The 12,655-nt window shown below is 25.9% G+C and overlaps 1 protein-coding gene across 1 annotated transcript; it reads right to left on the bottom strand.

Moving 5' to 3' along the window:
• Positions 1-3,734: 3,734 nt before the first annotated feature.
• LOC122852528 (probable serine/threonine-protein kinase DDB_G0282963) lies at positions 3,735-12,038 on the bottom strand. The gene is made up of 6 exons (XM_044152395.1): positions 11,988-12,038; positions 11,649-11,845; positions 11,399-11,575; positions 4,603-11,330; positions 4,269-4,394; positions 3,735-4,168 (listed from the first exon to the last, which is right to left on the bottom strand). The coding sequence occupies exons 1-6, from the start codon at positions 12,005-12,007 to the stop codon at positions 4,100-4,102; spliced, it is 7,317 nt and encodes a 2,438-aa protein (XP_044008330.1). The 5' UTR covers positions 12,008-12,038; the 3' UTR covers positions 3,735-4,099.
• Positions 12,039-12,655: the final 617 nt, after the last annotated feature.

The raw sequence follows: 12,655 nt of genomic DNA, 5'->3' as shown, positions 1-12,655 counted from the left end.
TTTTAAAATTTTGTTGAAATTTGATAGAAAAAAAAATTTTGGAGTATCAGGAACATAGAATTAGCTAGGAGGTATTTGAAAAATAAAAACCCTGTAGTTCCTAAGAAAAACAATAGATGGCGCTGAACTTGTCAACTTAAAAAATACCTCTTTTTCTGTTCTACAACCCTGATAAAACAGCCCTTCTCTATCTATGATATTTAAGTGTGTTACCTCTATAGTTCTTGAAAAAAACACGAGACGGCGCTGAACTTGTTAACTCAAATAATACCTCTTTTCATGTTCTACAACCCTGATAAAACAGCCCTCCTCTATCTATGATATTTCAATGTGTTACCCTTATAGTTCTTGAAAAAAACACCAGATGGCGCTGAACTTGTTAACTCAAATAATACTTCTTTTCATGTTCTACAACCCTGATAAAACAGCTCTCTCCTATCTACGATATTTCAATGTGTTACCCTTATAGCTCTTGAAAAAAACACCAGATGGAGCTGAACTTGTTAACTCAAATAATACCTCTTTTCATGTTCTACAACCCTGATAAAACAGCTCTCTCCTATCTACGATATTTCAATGTGTTACCCTTATAGTTCTAAAGAAAAACAATAGATGGCGCTTCGTAGTGTGGCACAAAAAATACCTCTTTTTCTATTCTATAACCCTGATAAAACAGCCTTTTTCTATCTCCGATATTTTAATGTTTTTACTATATAGCTCCAAGAAAATACGCTAGATGGCGCTTCGTAGTGTGACTCAAAAAATACCTCTTCTCGTGTTCTATAATCCTGATAAAACAGCCTTTTTCTATCTATGATATTTTAATGTTTTTACTATATAGTTCCAAGAAAATACGCTAGATGGCGCTCCTTAGTGTGACTCAAAAAATACCTCTTTTCGTGTTCTATAACCCTGATAAAACAGCCCTCTTCTATCTATGATATTCTAATGTTTTTACTATATAGTCCCAAGAAAATACGCTAGATGGCGCTTCGTAGTGTGGCACAAAAAATACCTCTTTTTCTGTTCTATAACCCTGATAAAACAGCCTTTTTCTATCTATGATATTTCAATGTTTTTACTATATAGTCCCAAGAAAATACGATAGATGGCGCTTCGTAGTGTGACTCAAAAAATACCTCTTTTCGTGTTCTATAACCCTGATAAAACAGCCCTCTTCTATCTATGATATTTCAATGTGTTTACCTATTATAGTTCCCAAAAAAAATAATAGATGGCGCTGATTTCTCAAAAATATCGAATACCTCTTTGCTCATTCTATGTTCCTGATACTCAAAAATTTTTTTTTCTATCAAATTTCAAAAAATTTATAGAAAAAAAATTTTCGAGTATCAGGAACATAGAATTAGTGAGGAGGTCTTTTCAAAAATATGAAATACCTCTTTGCTCATTCTATATTCCTGATACTCGAAAATTTTTTTTTTCTATAAAATTTCAAAATTCTGGTGAAAAAAAAATTTTCAAGTATCAGGAACATAGAATGAGCAAAGAGGTATTTTCAAAAATATGAAATACCTCTTTGCTCATTCTATGTTCCTGATACTCAATAATTTTTTTTTATATAAAATTTCAAAATATTTGTGAAAAAAAAAAAATTTGCGAGTATCAGGAACATAGAATGAGCAAAGAGGTAAGTATTTCATATTTTTGAAAATACAATAATGTTTAATGTTCAAAAATAAAATAATGTTTTTTATTAGGATAATAGAATGGGCAAAGAGGTATTTAATGAGCTATGGAAAATAAAAAATGTAATTGATAAAAATTTTAGTAGTGATGAATAAAATGGTTACAATAAAGATATACAAGACTATATGTATACAATCAGTGCGGTTGCTTCTGTACAGTAAAATAATGAACTTTATATTTTCTTGGATTTTATTGATAAATATTTCAAAATTTTTTATATTATTTTTAATCTATAGAATAAATAATAATAATAATCATTTCTTTTTATAATAATATTAATTATATTTCTATATTTAAATCACAGTGATAATAAATTGTCTATCTAACTACTTAAGGTTTTTTCTTTTTCTATTTCAGTATTGATTGATTTACGAAAGCTTAATTAACTGTTTTTAAATAAGAACAATTTAAAATGTTCAAGCTGAAATCACTTATAATTATTTTATTTATATTCTCAAGTTTATTTGCACGACCAATACTATTTGAAAATCGTTGTCGAAGAAGTGATCCACCTGACGGTTATATTTATTGTCGTAAAATATATTTCACTATCGATCCCGAAACCGGAATAACAAATGGATTAATACAACCACAAAAAAAAATAATCGACGCTGTATTTGAAGGTGATTCAATGAGTGTCGGTGAATACTTAAAAATGAATAACTATTCAAATAAAATCAACAACAGCAACGTTTTTATCGGGAAGAATTTTGATTTGCCTGTCAAAATGGATTACAAACAAGCACCAGAAGAAAATTCTACTGCAACAATTACAACTCTCAGCAATAAATCTTTACTTGGTTTATCAAATTGGTGGACAAATGCAATTATTTTATTATTTTCAAAACCCAAAAATTAGCTGCAATTTTAAAAATATAATTTAATTTAAAAATTAGGTTTAAATTATTTATATCTATTTAAAAATGTATATTAATTTTAACCAAATTGCCTATATCAAAATAAAGCAATTAACATAAAGTAATTATAATTTTATTTATAACATCTCATAAATTATAACTAAAATAGAAAATAAGCGTCATCGAATATAATATAAATAAAAATTTCAATGTTATTGACTTAAGCTTAAAAAACAAGAAAAAATACATCTAAATTTTAAATAAACATCAAGGGTAATAAAATGATCAGCAGATAAGAAAAGATTTAAAAAACAAATTTTAAATTATTAAAAAACAATTTTTAAATTATTAAAAAACAAGATGACGTTGAGATAGTATAAAAGAAAAAGCTCAGCAATTGTTTAAATAAATATTTAAACTATGATATAGTTGATCGAATATTTTTCGTACATTATTCATTTGCGTATAATTTAAAAATTTTTTATCTTCTAAGGTCAATAATAATTTTAATAATATATATTTTTAAAAATGACATAGATAACATTAAGTAAATAATATATTAATAAAAATAATATAAAAAAGAGGTCATTAAGATATCAAGTGATATAAAAGAAATAAATAATTTTTTAAAATCGTCATTCTGATAGTTAATACAGTACCAAGTAGATATCAAAAACATTGAATTTTAAGTGATTAAAAGAAACAATAAATCATGTGGAATATTAAAACAATTATTATAATTATTCTTTTATCATCAAGTTCAATTTGTCATCCAATAAATTACGGTCAAATATGTGGAGAAAGTTCTTCGTCAATAGATATTCTTGAGTGTCGAATATTTCATGATGATATTGATCCATCAACAGGCAGACAAAATCGTGGCATTGGACCTGTTTTTCAAATAAATAAAAACGATTTAAATAAAATTGAAAAAACAACAATTAAATATGAAACAATTAAAAAATCAAATAATGATAATGTTTTCATATCACATCCGAGTTGGTGGGCTGATTTTTCACAGGCCATGATTCCATGGTATCCAGTCAAATAAATTCGAAAAAACATTCTTTTTTTATACATTAAACATTGAATGTATTAATAATTATATTAAATTAAATTGTTTGTACAAAGATAATTAATCAGCTGTTAAAAAAATGAAATATAAAATATTATTTGAATTAAAATTCAACGTGTTTATTCATTGTATTTAACATTTTTTATTTATAATAATAATATTAATTTTAATGAATTTTTTAAATTCATTTTATTTTCTAAATATATTGAACAACGTATTTTAAAATACTATATTAACTATTGCCAAGTATTATATTATTAACAATTATTTAAAAAATAATTTTTGTATCGAACATTTTGAGAAAAAAAATTAAATAATTAAAAATGTTTATTGGCAAATTTAAATTTATCTATTAATAATTATTGCAATGATAAATATATGACTTTTTTTAATTAAAAATTTATACTTATAAAATAAAAAATTAATATAATAATTATATACAAAAAAATTATTTAATCTAGACAGCCTTGTAATGAACTGTTGGGGCAGCTGGTAAATCATTCGAAAATTGACTCGTTTCAGGTATCTGTAATTGAAAAATAATTTATAACATCAAATTAAATTTTTCTATTTTATAAAAAGAATCAAAGTAAAATAGATCATCAATTTTTTAAATTAATTTATACCTGGGGAACGTGACCGAGAGTATTGTTTGATGCATAATTAATTCGTTGTGAATAGTTGGTTGATGAATTATTTGAAGATTGTGATAATCCAGGTGGTATGACATTTGGTGGTTTATATCCGGTAACCTGTCATCAATAAAGTATTTAGATAGAATTTATTTAAGCAGAAAATATTCTATTTTTAACGTTGTATTAATTGTTTTTTAATAATTTATTAAATATGTCAAATCAATTTAAAAATCACGAGACAAGCCGGCCACAAAAAAAAACAAACAAAAGCAGAGACGATTTTCAACTTTTAAAATAAATATATATATAATTTTTTTTTACAAACCTTATCATTGATTTCCGGAAATATTGTACTAAGATTAAAATTAGTAAGACTTGTTCCCGATGGATGATGTGCCATAGCAACAGAATTTCCAGATCCAGTAACAATTGGTCCTGATCCAGTTCGTCTATTTGCATTTGTTCCAACAGCACTTGAATGCGAATGATTTTGATAAATTGGATTAGCATGTGATGGCGGTGGTGGAGGTGGTGGTGCTAAAAAAGTAGATGAATGATGATGCAAATGATAATCATCCATTGGTGTTGGTAAACCAGTTATTGAAAAATCTAAATTATTCATTGTCGTATCAATTTTTCTTTTACTACTTTTTTTTGTAACACTTGTATAACTATTACGTTTATCACAATTTTGTTGTTTTCCAACAGCAACAACAGCAGCAGCAGTAGTAGTAGTAGTAGCAGCAGCGACACTACTACTGCTAGTATTATTATAATGTTGATTTTTAGTATTTGTTGAACCACTGACAACAGATGAAGTTGCTCTTGTTGTTGCTGCTGCTGCTGATGAAGATGATGAAGAGGATGATGACGAAGATGATACACTTGATGTTAAAGTATTATTTGTCAATGTTTTTGATGTTGATACAACATTTGGCAATAAAAATGTATTATTTTCAAGATAATCTGTTGGATTATCATGAAGTGGCATCATATAACTACTTGGTGTATTTGATATACCAGATATAAAATTACTTGTTGGATAAATATTTGAATTTGTTGTATATGTATATGATGGATGATTAAAATTTTGATTAATAACTTGTCCATGACTATATCCATTTGGATCATCTGGATTTGATAAATAATTAATTGGTGGCATAACCATATCACTTGTTGTTAAACCACTTGTATATTTATTTTGTGAATAATCTGTTGAAAATTTTATTGCTGCTTGATGTAATTGTTTATCACTATTATTAACATCATGATGATTAATACTTGAATTATTAACTGCAATCAATGCTTCAGCAGTATAATTACTTTTACAATTACGATTTCTCCATGTTGTATCATTTTGATGGTACTTTTGTGTTTGTTGATGATACATTTGATCTGTAAAACCTTTTTGTTCATCTGTATGTTGTTGTTGCTGTTGTTGGTGCTGCTGCTGTTGTTGTTGTTGCTGCTGCTGTTGCTGTTGCTGTTGTTGTTGTTGATGATGTTGTTGATGCTGGTGTTGTTGTTGTTGATGATGATGTTGTTGTTGTTGCTGTTGTTGTTGATGATGATGATGGTGATGATGATGTTGCTGTTGTTGTTGTTGATCATTTGTATTTTTTCTTATATCCATTTGTCTTTTATTATTCGTTCGGGGACTTGTATTACTTTTTCTTTGTTTATTACTTTTTGTTTGTGAAGGGGATGTTTGAATTGCTTGTGGTCCTTGAACTTGATTACTACTATTATGGTGATGTGAATGTTGAGTCTGTTGATGATGTGATTTTTCAGCTTTTTCATGCTCAACTAATTGGCTTACTGATAAAAATGATGTACCTTGACCAGGATGCTGAACACTCTGTGTATTTAACATGGCTTGATAATCTCTATTATTATTATTATTATTATTACTATTAATACTATTATTAGCAGCACTATTACTACTATTACTATTATTACTACCACCACCACTACCACTAGTATTTGTGTCTTTTTCTTTTGTTGTTATTTTTGATATTTCGTTGGAAGATCTTGGTGGCATTTGACCAAATAAGAAACTTTGTTTTTCTGATATATTTGTACCAAGTGCTAAATCACCAACAAGTGTTGGTAATGTTGATGGTACAATATGTTGTTGATGATCAATTGTTTTCATTGTTTGTGTATGATCAGTACTTTGTAATAATGAATTATTTTTTGTTGGTGACCAAGTAAATGGTTGTTGTTGTTCTTCAGTATAAAATGTATCACCAATTCTTCGTGAATCAGTTTGTAATGTTGTTACATTTGAAAATGTATGTGCTGAACTTACTGTTTCATAATTATTATAAAATTGATTTGATGAATTTTGATTATAGCCTGATGTTTGACTAAATATATTATTTTGACAATATTCTAATTCTTTGCCAATTGGTGGAAGTATTAAATCTGACATATTTGTATTATGTTTTATTTCTGGTGTCATCATCCAATTTACTGGTGGTCTTACTGCTTGTTGTATTTGTTGTTTAACAATGGCTTTTGATTTAGTATTTATATTTTGTTGTTGTTGTTGATGTTGCTGCTGATGTTGTTGTTGATGTTGTTGCTGCTGCTGGTGTTGTTGTTGTTGTTGCTGCTGTTGTTGTTGATGCATTAATAAAGATTGATTTGTAATTATTGGTTGATATTTTAATTGTGTATGTTGAGTATCTTTTTCATCAGGATATTTATAATTTTCTCCAGGATATATAATATCAGTTGGACATTTATTTGTTTGTGAATCATTAATATCAAAATTAATTTGATTATCATAACCAGAAATTGAATAATTTGTTTTATCTGTCTTTGTTGCTGGAATAATATGATTTTTTGTTGAATTTGAATGACGTTGTTGCTGTTGTTGCGGTTGTTCTAATGATGCAAATTCAGCTTGTGGATAATTTGAATCAATTGTGTATTTATTTTTATTTTGATTATCATTTGAATATTTAAAATTATTATTTGTTATTGTTGAATTTTGATTTCTACTTGATTTTTGTTGTGTTACATTTTTACTTTTAGTTGTATCATCAAAATTTTGTTTTTCATGTGTTAATTTTGTTTTTGATTTAGTATCAATACTTGTTGATGTTGATGAAGCACTGTTAAAAGATTCAGCTGACATGACAAATGGAATATTATCTTTTTGTAAATGAGTATAATTAAAATTATCACACACTGATTTTGACTCAGTGTCTACAACATGATCTCCACTTGATTCAAATTGACCAATATTATTATTATTTGTAGTTCCAATTGATGAAGAAGTTGTCCATGATGAAATACTAAAATTTGTTGAATTATGACCAATTGATGTTGTGGATTTTGGAAGATTTTCAGTGACATTTGTTTGACCATAATTTGATATTGCAATACATGAAGCTTGACTTTGTTGTTGTTGAATTTGTTGTTGTGTTTGTTGTTGCTGATATCTTGGCAATATTTGACCATGTGATTTTCCAATATTTGATGTATTATCAAATATTTTTTTTTGTTCTCTTGAATAAGTAGATGATGATACATAATTTTGACTATCATTTCTTTTTGTATTATTATTAAATGTATCATTACTATTATTAAAATGATTTGTCGTTATTTTTGTTGTTGGATTTGTTGTTATTTGTGCATCAATTTTTGTTGTTAATTTACCTTTTTGTTGATCACCTGTATTTCTTGAAGATACATAATCACGTTGTAAATTATCATATGTATCAATTGGTGAATTTTGTTTAACTTGACTTGGATAATTTTGTACAATATTTTGATTTGTTAAATCTTTATTTTGTGAATTTTTAATATAATTATTTTGATATGAATTATCTTTAACGTTGTGATTTGATGATTGTACTTCAACACTACGATTACAAGTTGCTGTTGTCGTTGTCGTTGTTGTTGTTGTTGTCGTTGATGTTGTAGTGGATGTTGTTGTTGTTGTTACTGTTGTAGTTGCTGTTAATTGATTTGAATTTGTATCAATTGTTGTTGTATTAGATTTACTCTGACCAATTGTATAATCATGATGATAATTCATTTGACTTTCTTTATTATTAACATACATACCAAGTGAATTGTGATGTAATGAATCATGTGCTCTTTCTTTTTGTTGTTCAACATAAAGACGTTGTGATTCATTTTGAATTGTATAATCTTTTGTTCTTGTTGGATATTTATATTGTAAATTTTGGCTTGTATTTGAATTTATATTTTGTGAATAATCATTGTCAATAATCGTTGTTGATGATTGTTGATTTTTCATTATTGAATTGTCTATTGATTTATTTGTAAATGTTTGATTTAATAATTGATGAGAATCTCTTTGTGTTCCATAAACAGGATAATTACTTTGGCTAACTGTTGATTGTGATGATGAATATGTTATTGGTGAATTAACAGTTGTTATTATTTGTTGATTTTGACTAGAGTTTGTTAAATTTGTATAACTCGGAATAAATTCTGGTAATTGTGGATATCTAATTGAATTATTTGTATTATATTTTTCAATATCATTCATTGATGATGATACAATTGCCATTGTTGATGATACTGACAGTGGTGATGCTGATGTTTGAGTTAATAAATTTGTATCATACATTGAACTTGTAATTGTTGATTTTTCTGAACATTTTATTAATTGTTCATTGTTTATTTTAACTATTGATACTGGTATATTCGATATATTATCCAAAGGATTTTCACTGACTTTTCTTATTTGAGTATCTTGATTATTTGTTGATGTTGTTGATGAAAATGTTGATATTGAATGGGAAATTGGAATATTATTATTCAAAGCTTTAGCTGATGTTGTTGTTGGTGATGTAGTTGTTGTTGTTGTATTTGAAATTGTTGATACAATTGGCTCTGAATATGGTACAATTTTGTACAATCTTTCTTTAATTGTTTCATTATTAATAATTTTAGGTAATACTTTAACTGGTAAAATTTCACTTGATGATTTATTATTAACTGTTTGACATTCATTTATTTTTGATATTTCTTTATCAGAATTACATACTTTATCTTTATTTGTTTTAGCTTTAAAGCTATTTGGTTCAAGTGCACCAATTTGTAGCAACATTGGTGGTGTTTGACTGTGATATTTTAAATCTTCTTTCATATCTTCTTCTAAAACTTCAGTTTTTCCATTCAATGATGATACATAAGGAAATGCCATGAGAAAAGCAACTGTTGGTGATATTGATTCTGGATTATGAGAACTTGATGGTACTCTTAGTGATGCAAATAAATCATTTGATAAATCAGAATGTAATGTATCATTACGATTACCAATTGGTATAAATGTATTAATAGAATTATAAGATAATGTTTTTGGAATAATATCTTTTGTTTTATCATCAATTTTTGTTATTTCTTCAGTAATATTATGTGTTGTGGTTAATATATTTGATGAAGCATGTTGTATTGGTTCAGATGTTGAATAAGATTCACTTTTTAATCTTGTTGTTGTATTTGTATCAAGATTTAATATTATTTTACCACTCTCATTTGTTATTGTATTATCGTCAATTGTATTTGAAACAACTGATGCTGTTGTTGTTGCTGTTGCTGCTGTTGTATTCATTATGTTGTCATATCCTTCATCATTAACACACATTTTTTTTGGCTTTTCAATTGTCATCTCTTCGACAATAACATTATTAACAATACACAATTGAGATGATTCATTTGATGTTGATGGTTTATCATTGATTAATTCTTCCTTTGATTTATTTTCATTACTATCATCAATTTTTGTTTTATTTTCTTCAACTACAATTGGTTCAACTGTAGTTTCATCATTCTTTATATTTTCTTGATTTTTACTTAAATTTTCTATTAATTTATCTGATGAATTTTCTAAATTATTATTTTTACAAATTGGAGACGAAACATTTGTTGTTGTTTTTTCTTTATCATCATCATTATTATCACCAATTTTTTCAACAACTTGTCGAAGATTTTCAATTGAAACACAAGTCTCTGGTAATTTAATTTTTGCTACTTTTTCAATTGGACCGTCATTTTTTTTACAAGCTATTTTACGTTTTTTATTAGTACAATCATCCGTTGTTATTTTTTTATCAATCAATGTATCACATTTGTCAGATGTATCATTAATTTTAGCTTTTTTAGACTTAACTTGTCTCTTGGCTTTATTTTTTCCAGTTATCTTATTATCATTAACATTACTATTATCCACTGATTTATTAATATTATTATTATCTCGATGAATAGCTGGTATTGGAACTTTATATGTCATTGTTGTATTTGTTATGTCTTTTCTTTTTGGTAGTATACATTTTTTTCCACTGATATTATTAGCTTCAACAATTGTTCTAACATTTGATACCCAATCTTGTGAATTAATACCAACATTTGTATGAATATTTGGTAATGTATTTATCGTAACTTTTTGTACAACATCAGTTAAATTTTGATTAGTCATTGGTACAATTGTATTTTGTAATCTATTACCAAGTGGTTGCATGACAATCATTGGATTTGAATGTGTACTACCAATTATTATTGGATTTGTTGATTGATTTTGTGTATTTACTAATATATTTGATGTTAATGGTGTTATCAATGGCATTATTTTACCACCAGATAATATCAATGTTCCAGACATTAAATTACCAATTGATTGACTCTGTGATATGCTTTGTTCAATCACATTATTTTTAATACTATCATCATTATCCTTTTTTTTTCTTTTAATTTTTTTTCTTGTATCTAATTTACATAATTGTTTATCTAATGTTTTATCATTATCTTCAGATATTTCATTTGTTGTTAATGATGCTGAATTACTTTGTATTTCAGATGGATTAATTGTTGTTTCATTATCTTGTGAATCATCATTTTTATTATTATTATTGATTGTACTAGTATTTACATGGTTTTCTTGATCTTCACATGATATATTTACACTTTCTGATGTATCTTTTTTACTTGTTGATTTTTTTGGTGATGATGTTATTGTTGTTTTTTTTTTTACAGCTACTGTTTTATTTTTTCGTTTATCTGTTTTTTTTCCTGAAAATTTAAATAGTAATAATATAATAACATGTGTTATAGAAATGAAATATTAATGATAAATATACCTAAATATTTTTCGTCATCATCAACATTTATTTTGTTTGACCATTTTAAGGGTGATATTTTTTCTAATGCTGGTTCTGATGGTACAGTTATTCCTGCATCTTTTAAAAGTGTTGATAGTAAATCGTTTCTTGAAAATAGTTGTGTTACTAATTTTTTCAAACGAGTTAATTCTTCTTCTAAAAATATTCAAAACAATTTACAATTAAATCGGATAATCGAGTAATTAATTAATTGAAATATAAAACTCACTGTGTGCATCGATAGCATGAGCATGAAAAAGTTCTTCTGTTTGATTTGTCAATTCTTTTATAAATTTTGATGCATGAATTAAAATATCTACTTTGTTTCTTGGACGTCCTTCTTGATGTGGTGGTAATAGATCTGCCAATGTTTTGAAATATGAATTCATACGATTTCTTCTGTCTCGTTCCCATGTTTTGGCATTTCTTTAAAAATATAAATATCAAAATTAATAAACAATTCATTATGATAATTAGAAATTTATAAAAGTACTTAAATATTAGAAAAAAAAAAAAATGAATTTACAATTATGAGGTTAAGTTAATTAGTATTAAAAAAAAAACTTACGTTTTTTCTTTTCGGGGCATAATTTTAATTTATGTCATAGTTTACTTGATGAAATATATTATTATTTCAATGTCACTATTGACAGGAGTGATTTAAAAAAAATATTAAAGCTGTCATTGTTGATTTTTCACTTGACAGTATTATTAATTGATTAAAATTATTTAATTGTCACACTATCAAACATGTCACCTTGATAATACAATTAATAAAATCTAATATTATTACATTATAATTAAATTAATATCAATTACATGGATGATGATATATATTTACATTAATATAAGCTTTATTGTTGGATCATCTGTTTTAGAAGAAACTTTTTTTTTATAAGACTAGAGAAAAAAAAATAAATAAATAAAAAAAACAACAAACTTTTTGACACTGTACACAGTCTCCATCTTGTGTTAAAATTCACAACAACAATCTCTTTTTTTTTTTTTTTTTTTTTTCTCAATTTAATTCAAGGTCAAATATTATTATTATTTTTATAAAAAATGAAATTAATTATGTTACAATTAAGATAATTTAATAGTAAAAAATGGTAATTGTTTATTTAAAAAAATTATTACAAATTATTTAATATATTTAAGCAAAATTATGAAAAAAATTTGCCGCCAGCAGCTAGCATATTTATTAAATAAAAAAAGAATTAGACAAACAATAGATTT

Source organism: Aphidius gifuensis, linkage group LG3 (genome assembly GCF_014905175.1).
Source record: "Aphidius gifuensis isolate YNYX2018 linkage group LG3, ASM1490517v1, whole genome shotgun sequence".
Classification (NCBI taxonomy): Eukaryota; Metazoa; Arthropoda; class Insecta; order Hymenoptera; family Braconidae; genus Aphidius; species Aphidius gifuensis.
Note: the sequence above shows the minus strand (reverse complement) of the source record. Positions and strands in the feature narration are given on the sequence as shown.